This window comes from Molothrus ater, chromosome 2 (assembly GCF_012460135.2).
Source record: "Molothrus ater isolate BHLD 08-10-18 breed brown headed cowbird chromosome 2, BPBGC_Mater_1.1, whole genome shotgun sequence".
Lineage (NCBI taxonomy): Eukaryota > Metazoa > Chordata > Aves > Passeriformes > Icteridae > Molothrus > Molothrus ater.
Genome location: NC_050479.2, coordinates 33966026 through 33978755, shown reverse-complemented (window position 1 = coordinate 33978755; position 12730 = coordinate 33966026). Strand labels below are relative to the sequence as shown.

Genomic DNA, 12730 nt, shown 5'->3' with positions numbered 1-12730 from the left:
TACATTAAAATATTATTTAATCACAAAATAGAATTACAACAGTAGCTTATTAGGGTGAGAATCTTTTTAGCACAGCAGAAAAAAGTACCATCATATATTTAAAGTAAGTTTAAAGGGAGAAAAAAGATCAGTTTTAAAATATTCCATGTATTTCAGCAGTTTTTCATCCTTTCCTGATGAAATATTATAATGGTGTTATGGTTTCCAAGCAAAAGATGCTGAACACCAGAATTAGACCTTCAGACTTGTCTTGCTTACACCAGCCCTCTGTAATCCATTCTGAAGAGTGTATTTAACCTGCAAAAGGATACGGTGGAACTCCTTTCACCCCCAGTCCTGTTATCTGTTAAAACACAGAGAAAAAAAAAATAGAGTGATAATTCACCATTATTAGGCACTTGCTTTCCTTACAAAACTAGACATGCTTTAATTTAGAAAAGGACTGTGTCCTCCAACTTGACATCCTACTATATTTTGCACACATCAGCTCATCACAGACTGGAATTTCAATGCATGCTCTTTCTCTAAAGCTCAGTAATCACAGGCCAGAGTCCATTCCCCAAAAGCCTCTTCTCTTAGATACTGCTAAGCCTTAATTCTGCAGTTCACAATGTAACCTTCGGCATGCACACACAAAGAGCAGGGCTTTAAAACAAATCCCAGTGGAACGATTTTTAAAAGAGATAATTTCCTGATAATTAACTAGAAAGTAAATAAAAGCAGATGCTTTTATCTGCCTCTGATTAAGATATGTAAGTATTTACCCATCCTTTCCATAAATAGAAAATGCAAACAGTGTTGGGAGAGGGAGAAGTATAAAGAGATGATGCCATAGAAAATTTGCACTATCAGCATTGGTACAAAGTTTAAGCCCCAAAGTATCTTCAAACCTCTAAATGTGTTTAACTTTCTGCAAGACGAACAAAAAAATACAAACAACAGCTTAACATATATGACCAATGTTCTAACAACTGCCTTTTTCCAGCTTCCCACCACTGCCAACTGGAGTTCTGCTACCTTAAAAAATCAAGAGTGAAACAACAGCCTTCTAAAATGAAAGGAGAAAGTATTATTCACCTTGAAAATCCCACCAGCCTGTGGTTGCCGTGAAAGCCACTCTTTATCCATCCCATCACTGGCAGAAGTCACAAACATTTCTGAATAATCCTTTCCTCCAAAACAGCAGGAAGTTGTTTTGTCTACGGGAAGTTTCACAGTCTGGAGTCTTTTACCTGCAGGAAAACATGCATGGTGTTTCCTGTTTGTCGACTTAGAACAAGAAATTTAAACAAATTATCGCAAATAACCTTTGTAGAGCCAGATGTTCTGCAAAAGTGGGAACCAGGGCTGGACGAGGTCCCACCCTGACTGATGAGCACCATGACAGGGAGAAACCAGACTTCTGTGAACCCTGTTGATGATGATGTATCATTTGACAAGTTTCAGGTTCAGGTATCACCAACAAATCCCACTTCAATCCCAGCTTGTCCTCTAATTAAATGCTAACATCCACAGCACAAACACGTATCTGAGCTCATCATCTAGGCAGTCCATGGAGTCAATGGAAATGGGAGAGAATTCCTCTCTAAAACAGGTCACATGAATCACGCCCTAGACCTGCTGACTTTTCTACTTTTAACTACAAAAGCAGCCTGGAGCGAGCAGACCTCGTGCAGCGCTACGGAGGCGTACCTCCTGCTACACCTCTACTGCCTGCAGTTAAGGAAGATTAATTCCTAGAAGTTTTTCCTGAAATTTCAACAGTCTTCCAAATCAAGCTTGCATAAAACAGGGATCACGGGACATGTGAGATGTTTATAGAAAACTAGTGCTACCATAAATAATACCACACATTTATTATGCCAACAAATAATGATGGTTTTAATGAGAGTAGTGAACACATTGCCTCCAGCCCTAGCCAGAAGGCTGTTGAGACATCTTGCAGCAGATTTTTCCAAAATTTCTGCTAATTCTGGGCAATAACAGCCTATTCCCATTATCCCTATTTTATGTACCTACAAGTGAATTAATTTCTCTTTCTAAAAATATGCACATGGATTTCCTTAACATATGTGTAACTTCTCTGTCCTCCCAATTCCATGTGCAAAGGGCTTGGTCCCCTTACAGCAACCAACTTTAGTGATGTGTTCAAATAGCAGGATGTTGGGAACCCTAGAAAGTGACTAACACCAAGTCTGGGAGAAAGTAAGTATGAAGGGCATTCAAAAGGAAAAAACATGGACTGCAGGAAAAGGGGTATGAGCTCCAGAGACAAGGAGATAAAATCTTGTTGCAGGTGTAGAGTGCTTTCAGTGGATCACAGCCTGGATGATATCATTTACAAAGCTCTGAGGTGTCTCCCTGGAGTTTCAAGAAAACCTGCACCTGGATGCTTTACAATCTATCTGGAGTATTACTCTGTGCTTGGTCTCTATTGAAGAGACAAATATAGCAGATCTTTCTGACACTATAAATGTCAAATGATCTTGAAAACAATCATTAGGAAGAACTATAAAATATTTAATTGCAGTTTAGATTGAACATTAGGAAAAATTTCTTCACTGAAAAGGTTGTCAAGCATTGGAATAGGCTGTCCAGGGAAGCTGTGGGATCATCATCCCTGAAAGTATTTAAAAACTATGTAGATGTGGTACTTAAAGACATGGTTTGGGGGTGGAGTTGGCATTGCTGGTTGATGGTTTGACTCCATGATCTTGGAGGTCTTTTCCAGCTTTAATGATTGTAGGATTCCAATTTAAAGAATAAAACTAGCAGGTCACTGAGTGACCAGAGGCTATGACAAGACTTGGTAACCTGTACATTAGACACTCCTTGAGTCCTTTGCAAACCCTGTGGGATCAGCCATCAGCCTTTCCCTGTAGCACATCCTCAATCTAAAGGCAGCAGCCATCTCTGCTAAAGAAGCCTAGACCTGAAAAGCTGCTTCACCCTGATCCTCAAAACCTTCACTTAGGAAAGATGCCAAACAAACAAGTTTCCTGGTCCCATTGCCCTAAAAACAAAGTCCAGGCTTTGCTATCATTGAAACCTGAAAATCCATCACGTGCTTTAGATGAGCTCTTTATTGGTGGATATATCTGCAACTGGCTGACAGCCATTCAAGCCACACTTAATGGCTATTGTGCATTAAAAGAGGCTCTCATAGAATTCTCTTCAAACCTGACTGGGTTGTCTCCCTAAATAATTACAATTCATTCAGAATTCAGGAAATTGCAGATTTTAGATATTACTTCAAAATGATAGCATGAGAGGGCAGGTAAGATGAGATATTCACAAAAAAAGGTGGCTCTTTTTGACATGGCCACTTACCCTTTGAAACTTCACAACACTGCTGTCTGCAGGTGCTATGACATGGGTGAGGGGGAGACAGAACAGGTTCATGGAAGAGAAGTACACTGAGAAATGCACTACCAGCACATCAGTACCTCATCCATCTGTGAGCAGAGTTAGAGACTGGGAGTGCATTAGGGATATGTACTCTGCCATCAATATTCCTGCTATCCCTACACATCTGCTTATGGACATTACTCCTAGCTTTCCCATATGAAAACACCTCCAAAAGGGAGAAGGAAAAGGAAAATAAGTGAAAAAGTGAAAAAAAGGAAGGAAAATAAAAGGCAGGAAAAAGGCAGAAACAGTGAACGAGAGAGGAAAAATTACTGAATCTACTACATCAGGAGAGTATTCAGAGGGCTGGTGGATGTCACCAAGGAATGCTCTGCCCACCAGAGCGAGAGGATGTGGGTCCAGAGACAAGTCCCAGCATTGCTGGCATCTCCCAACTGGAGCTTCCTTCTCCCTGAGCTGGGGTGCAGATTCTGCACAACTGGAGAAGTCCTACAGGTTGGCAAGACTTTGGATGGGTACATATCAAAAGGTGAGGGGGAAAGCAACAGTGTCCCATGGGACTTGTAATAAAAGCCAGTAGGCTGCCCAAAGTAATACACTAAGCTGAAGAAACAAGACTCAAAAATGGTAGAAGTTTCCAGCAGAGTCAGAAGCAAGGCTGGTGCACGTGCACCAGGGTCTGCTGCACACTGCACACAAGGTACTGGCATCCCTGAATCCACAGTCCCACACAACCCCAAGCCTTCTGTTAGGCTCCAGAGGCATCCCAGTGCAGTTGCTCTTCTGCTGCATGATGCAAACTTGTGCTGTCTGGGATCTGACAAAATCATATTCCCATTCCCACCCAACAGCCCTTTGCAATGAATGTGGTTCAGTTCCCCTTAAGTGCTTTACATGTATTTTCTACCCAGAGTAAATCATCCCTGGCACATCACTAGAGTCCAAATGAGAGCAGCAATGAGCAACAGACTCAGACAATGGGCACACCCAAGACATTACTGTGGGAATGATAAAATGCTGTGGAATTCATTAAACATTTTTTAATTGTTTCATTGCAAAATTGATCGTGCAAGTAACTTCCAACAATAAAAAAGATGTTGCTGACATCATTGTCCCATGGGACTTGTAATAAAATCCAGCAGGCTGCCCAAAATAATATACTAAGCTGAAGAAATAAGACTGAAAAATGGTTTTAAGTCATCTTTCCCATTTATCAATGAGATAAACATTGGTCTTAATTTTGGAGGATGCAAGAGGATGCTAACACAAACAATTCACAAGCACAATGATGGTCTCCTTAGTGACTTTATCTTTTCCAACACAACAGATGCTGGGAACAAAGGAGACATATTTACAAAGGTAATTTTTGAGAGCAGGGACATAAAATTGTTTGAAATTATAAGAAAAAGAAAAAAAAGAAAAAAAGCACAGTTTTTAAAAAGGAGCAGATACACTATTTCTGTGAGGTGAAAAAACCCCACCCCTCACTCTTTGTTTTTATTTCTTCTTTTGGGTTTTTTGTTTTGTTTTTTTTTAACACAAAATTCCAGTCCATCTTTTGCAAGGACTTACCTGTCTCGGGGTCAAGGCGAATCACTCTCCCACCATCATAACAAGCCACCCAGAGTTTGCCTTGTGTGTCAATGCACATCCCATCAGGAATGCTCTCCTCCTTTTCCAGTTTGTATATACTCCTACGGTTGCCTGCAGCATAAAAAAAAACCACAGAACTGAGTGAGACAGTTGTTAAAATTTTTATCAGTCACAGCCCAGCAGAGTTATTTGTACTATTATTTTCAAAAGCTGTGCTGAGGCCCTGAGTATTTTTTCCCTGTGAAAGAAATAGATTGTGTCTGCTGCCCTGTTTGTTTCCTGAGACAGTTGTTTCTCAGCATGAAAGCCTGTGGATCAGTTTCTATCCATTGGAAGTATAATCCTTCTTTCTGGCATTCATTTCTAGTGCACCACTCGTGTTCCCAACTTACAATATTAAATGAATAACTGAATAAATTAATGTTAGATATATTCATAAAACTAACTACTTGTTTTAAAAGCAGTTTGAATAATTTCAAGTATGGGTTGCTCCAGCTGGAGACTTTCCAAACAGTTTGCTGGAAAGTGCCAACAATCACTGTTTCAACATAAAACTGACCTTCAGATCTATAAACTGAGAGCTTACATAAACACAGAGTTTGGGGATAAAGAATCAATTTCAAAGGCATACTATGGACCAGAAAACAAACAACTCTATCTGGACTTTTATCCACTGTTAGTAAAGAAAATTAAACCCAACTTTCCAACATTGTTTATTTTATGCTCTGACAACTTCAATGTTCCTCATATGCAGCAGTATTTTTAATAAGTTTCCTTTTTGCTGCTGGGGATTGTCAGACTGCCCACAGAAAGAGCAAGCAAGGATGAGTGAGAGAGAGAAGTACCCTATTTCCTAGGGAAAAATTCAGTTATAAGCCATAGCAGAGAGATATTAGGACAAGGTGCTACATCCAAAATTACTTTAAATTCAGAGTTTTAAAACTAAACATCAAATTGGCTGGGTTCTTTTAAAGCAAAATACTGCAGCCCATGTATACTCAAAAGCAAATTACTAGTCCAAATCACCGGAATTTTTCTTTTGCCCAAGCTTGTAGAAGCCCTCAAGGCTTTGTTTTGTTTTAAATTAATGAAGGAAGCTTTGAGTTACTGCTACCGTTGTTGCCTTGTTCTTTCTGCAGAATCTTCCTTTAGTAGCTTGTATTTTAAAAAACAAAACAGGGTGAAGAGCGAAAAAGAGAAGCTGGCAGAGGTTTTGTGCAAGACTACAAGCTTGCTGTCAGTTTGCCTGTGCTGCCAGTAACAAGAAACACGCTGCCACAGGAAGAGACAGATGAGATACACTTTGTCCTTTTTACTGCAAGATCAGATATGCCTTGTGTTTAGTAACAGTAGTACAGATTGTTACTCAAAGTGCCAATTTAAATACTTTATAGTACTACCAAACGACCCTGACTGGTTTGAGCCAGGAGCCTACGCAGACAGAGGTTAATATGGCTTCTGTTCATCCTCCAAAGCTCTGTGTAATAACCAGAGCAGAAACAAACATCACAACCTTTAGGCACAAGCAATTGCTTTAGAATACAACCATTCATACCAATTTTTCCAGTTTGGAGGTCATAATCAAAGGCATCCACGGAGTAGGACAAGCTGTCAATGTAAAAGAAGGTTCTGTGATCCAGCGACCAGTCCAGCCCATTGGAAATGTCCACCTGGTCAAAGTGCTTCACCACGGAGAGGTCGGGGAAGAGCGTGTACAGAGAGCCCTGGCGTCTCTCCAGCACGGCAGGACGGATCTCCTCTGCCATTGTACCTGTGCACAGCCAAAGGGGTAGAAGCAGGTTCAGAGCAAACAGACTCTTCTCCAGGTTTGGGACAGCCTCTCGCTACGATGGCGATCACACTGCCAGCGTAGAAAGGGGGGGCTTCTGAAATTTGAGGAAGAAACTGAGTTAAAAGCAAAAGAAAAAGGCAGACTTCCAAAGTGATTGCTTTTAGCAGAAGGTGGCAAAACACAGCCTTTGTTCTTTTGTTGAACATTTCTGCAGCAGAAATGGTGTGCAGCATGATTCCTGCAAAATGTTTTATTCAGTCACTCATGTATTAAGACAGGTGTGGCCAGCATTTAACTTACAATAAATCTTAATGCCTTGTAGAGCTGAGAGAGTGGAAAAAAATTACCTCCTCCTCAGAATGAGTCTCACACTAAAGCCTCTTTTAAAGTAAATCTCATCTTTACACGTTGAAGTTGGCAGATAAGACCAGCTCTTGAGAGGCTGGGTAAATGCAGGTTAAGTCAAGTCTTGGGACTGAATGACACAGCAAAGCACAGAATGGTGGTTTAAAATTCAGGAGGACAGCATCACAGCTGAGGCTGGAGGGACACCTCTGGACATCATCCAGGATCACCCCCTGCTCAGAGCAGGGTCAGACACCACAGGTTCCCCCCAGCAGTGTTGGGCATTGAAGATCTCCATGGATGAAGACTCCATACTCTCTCTGGACAACCTGTTCCACTGTCTGGTCACCCTCAGTAAAAGAGTTTCCTTACACTCATACAGAATTGGCTGAGTTTCAGTTTGTGCCCACACCTTCTGGTCTTTCAGTGTGCACCACTGAGCAGAGCCTGGCCTCCATCTCTTTTACTCCCACCACAGTCAGGTACTTCACATACAGGTGGGATCCCCTGAGCCTTCTCATCTCCAGGATGAATAGTCCCTTAGTTTTTAGAAATAATATTCTGAGCCACAGAGAACAAACCACACAATATAATAAATTTCTCACTTAAAAAGTATTTTCTATTGGCACCCTTCCAGTATTCAAAACAAGCAGCTGACAGGAAAGAGGCAAGGCCAGTATCTTAAACTAGGCAGGCTTGGTGTAGTCAGCCTCTTTTTAACAAAATAGTCCAGATTAGATAGTGCCCAGGTGATATAAACAAATCTGTAAATGGATTTAAACTCTGTTTGAAGAAAACAAAAAAAAAATCGCCACCATTTAACTGTGAAGGAAAACTTGCTGCATCTACAACTGATCACCGCCTCTTATCACCAAAACCCAGCAAGCACCAGAGGGAAGAAAGAGACTGCAGCATACCTGCAAAATACCTCCCTGCAGGATCCACCTTCCCATCATTGAACCGGGTGTTTGCTTTATCCTTGTCCACTTGAGTAATGGTGGTTACCAGCTCCTCTTTCCATTTCAAAGCAGCAAACCTGGTTCCCAGGGTGATGACATAATCCCCAGACTGACGGAGAGCCACGGAGCTCACAGGAGCATCTGGAAAGGGGGTGAAATTGAAAAGTGAGATGTGCTATGAAGAGACATTTCTTTCCTGCCCTCCTTAGACATGCCAATTGAACTCAGCAAAACCACAGGCAAGAGAAACAACCTACTTTTCTAACAACAAAACAGATGTTTAAATACATAGAAACAGATTATGTCACATGAACTTGAGTATTACCACTGCTACCAGGAGCTATAATCATTAACAGCACCTAGTTCTGCTAGGTGCTTTATGAAAAAAAAAAAAGGTATAAAAGGGGGGACAGGAACATATGCTTTTCACAATAGCTTACTCTGTGGGTTCTCCTCTCTCCAAGGGAAAAATCAATTGCCACAAGAGCTCTAGAGCAACGGTGTTTATTTAGCACAGCTCCTGTGTAAATGAGCCGTGAAGTGATGGAGGCAGAGTATCTCTGCACTGGGACAGGTCACACGGGGCAGAGAGACACCCCGCAGACCACACTGCTGTGCCACTCAACCTCCAGCAGCACCAAAAACACACCAAGGAGTGGCAGAGCCCCCCAAGAGCTAAAACAAAAGAGAAAATTAGTTCACACTCACTTTCCATGATTTCACTTGAGCTGTTATGCATAAAACCTCAATTACATGTTATTATAAAGGAATAAGTAAAAGAAAACAGTGAGAGCAAAGACAACATTTCTGTAGAAGCCTACAATCAGATGCAATCTAAGGAATAATAACTTTAGGCAGGGCAACCAAGTCTGACATAGTATTTTCTATGAATGGGACTAATCACTAATTTTCTAATTTAAAACCGAAACATTTCTTGTATTTATGACTTTGCAGGGGTGTAATTAGGTAGTACTTTCACAAACACTTATAACCACCACCAGCCACCACTGGGTGACAAGAGGAACTGCTCCTTTCCAGCTGTTTGCTCATGGCTCAGGATGCCCCTTCCCTTTGGTGCCCTGGCAGCAGTACCACCGTGACAGAAATCCAAATGCTATTTGTCCCCAGCACTGGAGATGAACACCTGCAAGCTCAGCAGCTGAGGCTGCTGGAGCTCTGGGCTCACTCACACTGGGGTGCCACCCCTCCTTCCCATGGCAGCACAGAGGGCAGCAGTGTCCCCTCAGCCGTGTGTGGCACCTGCCACATGTAGTAATTTTGCTGCTCTTTGGATTGCCAGTAACCACACTAATAGCAGTGGTTTTCTGCCTCTAGCAGCAGGAGGGGTTTCCTAGCAGAGCATGAGATTGCAAGTCTACTTTTACTCTCCCGGGAAAAGGCCTGGGGCCATGGCTTGGAGGAGTCCTTCCTCCTGGGCAGCACCCAGGCGTTCCTCCCACCCTGGGGGCAGCAGCCCCCAAGCACAGCTGTCCACTGGAGGTGTTGGACATCCAGGTGCCCCTGCAGCCACAAGAACAGCTCCACACCTTCCTGACAAATCACCCCAGAGGAAAGGGGTGCATGAGGACACAGCCACCCTACTGCTCACTGCACAAACCCAGCACAAGGAGTGCCTCAGCCCATGCACCCAGCTCAGGCTGCTGTGACCCCAGAGGGCTTTGTCGAAGCAGCATCTGCAGGAATTGATTGATTTGCAGCACCATTCTGCACCCAAGAGAAAACTGACCATGAGGCCTCCCCTCCAGCCCAGTTATGCAGCTATGGTGTTCCCTCTGTAAAGTTATAAAGGGCATTTGAAGTTGTTTCTAAGCATGGCATTGTTGCAATTCTCTAATTAAAACCTTTAATAATGAATAATTTCTCTTAGTTTCCACTTTGGAAGCCTGCTACTATAATCACATGGCATTCTTTGGTTGTTTGGGGGTTGTTTTTTTTCTTTTAATTGTGGCATTCCCAAAGGCACAGCTATTAATCATAACTGTTCTATTACTAAAGAGAGGAAACAATTAAAAAAAATAAAAGAAAAACAGGAGCTACTTCGGCTGCTCTCCTTTCCACATCTCCAGAGAGGCTACAAGCAAAAGACTACACCTTTGAGAGTATATCAATCTGAGGGAAAGGAGATGCACACTCCCTCAGCTAAGCTAAGAGGAAAAAAGTTTGGGAAGCAACACTTCCAAAATCACCATCAGGCCTTCTCTCATCTTGAAATTGGCAACTACAGTGATTTGGAAGGCAGATAAGCCCAGATCAGTTTCTAGTGAATAATGTGAACAGCTTATAGGTAGGCAAAATTGATTTTCACCGAGTGCTATTGAACATGGGAAAATAATAAATTGCACTGAAACCACTTAAGGAGCTGTCTCCCAACACAAATATTTACTCTATCACATCCAGCAGTAAATCTGGAATCCTTTTGTAATGTGAGTTAGCATATCTCTTCCTTTCTGGAAAAAATACTTGAGCCATTGAGACTCTAGCTGGTGACACCACTACCTTGAAAAAGTATCACCTTCTTAAAGCATTATTGGAAATCATCTTTCATAATATAGAAAATGTTTCAGAATACAGAAAATGTTATGAGCACTGATTCACATCAGAACTACTACAGACACCAACAGAAGAACTTTACCTCTGGGACAAAGTATGAATAAAAGAGAGCGAGCTGAGGACAACTTACAGGGAAAGGAAATAGATCAAACTTAACCCAGTACTAAAAAAAATCAGAAGGAAAGTTCCCAGGACTAGGTCTGGTCTGTATCTAGTGTCTCCTAGTGTGCTGGCAACCGAGGAAACCCAGGCTGTAGGGAAGGGTCTCCAGATCTGAGCCAGTGCAGCAGCCGAGGGACTGAGCCCGAGTCCCAGCACGCAGCTCCCGCACACCGGGAGGGTTTTCCAGCGGCTCCCGCACACCGGGAGGGTTTTCCAGGGCTCCTTACCCAGGGCAATGGCCTGTGCTTGCCTGGTGACGGGGCTCCAGCGGCACACCTTCCTGCCCGTGATGTCCACGTAGAGCAGCGCGCCCTCCCTCTCGTCCCACACGGGCGACTCGCCGATCCTGCAGCCCTCCCTGGCCACGCACTCGATGCTGACAGATGACATGGCCTGCGGGGGAAGCGACACCGCGTTACAGCCCGGCCCCGCCGGGCCTGCGGGGAGCCAGCCACCAGCGGGAACGGGGGGGAAAAAAAAAAAAAAAAAAAAAACCACCCCAAAAAAAAAGAAACAAACCACAAGGAGGGGGGAAATTGAATCGGGGTGCGGGCGGGCGCAGAGAGGCCAAGGCCGCTCCGCGGCGGGCCCGCCCCCGCATGCCCGGCTGCTGGGGCGCAGCGTGTGTGTGTGTGTGGGGTGTGTGTGTGCGTGGGGTGTGTGGTGTGTGTGTGGGGTGTGTGTAGGTGTGGGTGCGTGAGCCGCCGTGTCACGTTCACACGGCGTGTGCGGGACCCTGCCTACCCGCCTGCCGGTGACCGCGGGAGAGAAGCGCAGCAATAACAAACATCAATAACTCACGACAGCAAGGAAGCGCCCCCAGCCCGCCCCGGCCGTACCTGTTCGCAGCGGGCAGCAGGAGCGCTCCCGCTCCCGCCGCTCTTATAGCGCTCCTTGGGTACCCCCGGCAGGGGCGGGCTGCGCGGCCGGGCCCTTCGGGATCCTCCTCTCCCGACACGGCCAGCCCAGGAGCCGGCGGTGGCGGCTGTCCGAGCAGCAGCGGCTCGGCACCCCTCTTCCAAGAGCTGCAGATAGGGAGAAGAGGGAGAAGAGCTTTCTTTCCCACTACGGTGGCCAAGTTTCTCAGCCCCCGGAGAGGCTGATTCCCTCATGCCTGGTTTCTCCCTGCCTTCTTGCTCTGGTGGAGGTGGCCACACAGACTTGGCCCTGACTTCAGCACCAGAGATCCTTCACAGCTCCTGCAGCAGCACCTTGGTTATCCAGATATCCCGGGCCTTCAGTGTGCCCTGTCCTCTTTTACTCCCCTTGCTGATTAGTCTCAAAAAACTTCCAAAGGCAGGAGGCAAATAGCTCGCAACAAAATGTGCAGATAGAGTTGTCTGTTGCGCCTGCTTATCTCTGTGCTATGGCCACTATAGCTCCCAGGCCTCAAGTCTCAAAGCAGGTCTTTATCCAGGTCTCCCCTTCAGCATCCCATGACATACTGCCTTTTGCTTGGAGCTGGTGATCCTCACAGGGATCAGTGACATCAAGTCGCTTCAGTGGCCTTGTGTGTCTCCACCTGGAAACTCAGGAGTACAAGGCAGGCACAGGCTGGCTTGCTGCTGTATCCCCACAAACCAGAATTAACTCAGCTGCTGCAAAGCTCGCCTCTTCCCCATCTAGACTCTGGTTTCCAGCTGGCTTATGTAGCAGCCCCATTATTCAAGGAGCACTGCACACCAGTGATCCCATAGCACCCACCAGGTCTTTTAGGAGGTAGTCTCCACACAGCTCCTCTTAGATATTTTATCTGTTCCTTATTATGTGTGAGAACCCAGAACATCCATCTGGCTGTCCAGGACGGCCAAGACTCCTGCCAGGGGGCTCAGAAGCCCTGGCATGAGCCCAAAACACCTGTGGTTTTGATAATGACCCGTGGAGCAAATTACCAACCTTATATGAAGATCAGCAAGCCACAACAGTTTAGGTAGAATAA

The 12730-nt window shown here is 44.5% G+C and overlaps 1 protein-coding gene across 1 annotated transcript; it reads right to left on the bottom strand.

Annotated features, from left to right (window-relative positions):
* LOC118686669 (regucalcin) lies at positions 1-11788 on the bottom strand. Its single transcript, XM_036382988.1, has 7 exons — positions 11631-11788; positions 11019-11184; positions 8017-8199; positions 6518-6733; positions 4942-5073; positions 1078-1232; positions 1-343 (listed from the first exon to the last, which is right to left on the bottom strand). The coding sequence occupies exons 2-7, from the start codon at positions 11179-11181 to the stop codon at positions 293-295; spliced, it is 900 nt and encodes a 299-aa protein (XP_036238881.1). The 5' UTR covers positions 11182-11184; positions 11631-11788; the 3' UTR covers positions 1-292.
* Positions 11789-12730: the final 942 nt, after the last annotated feature.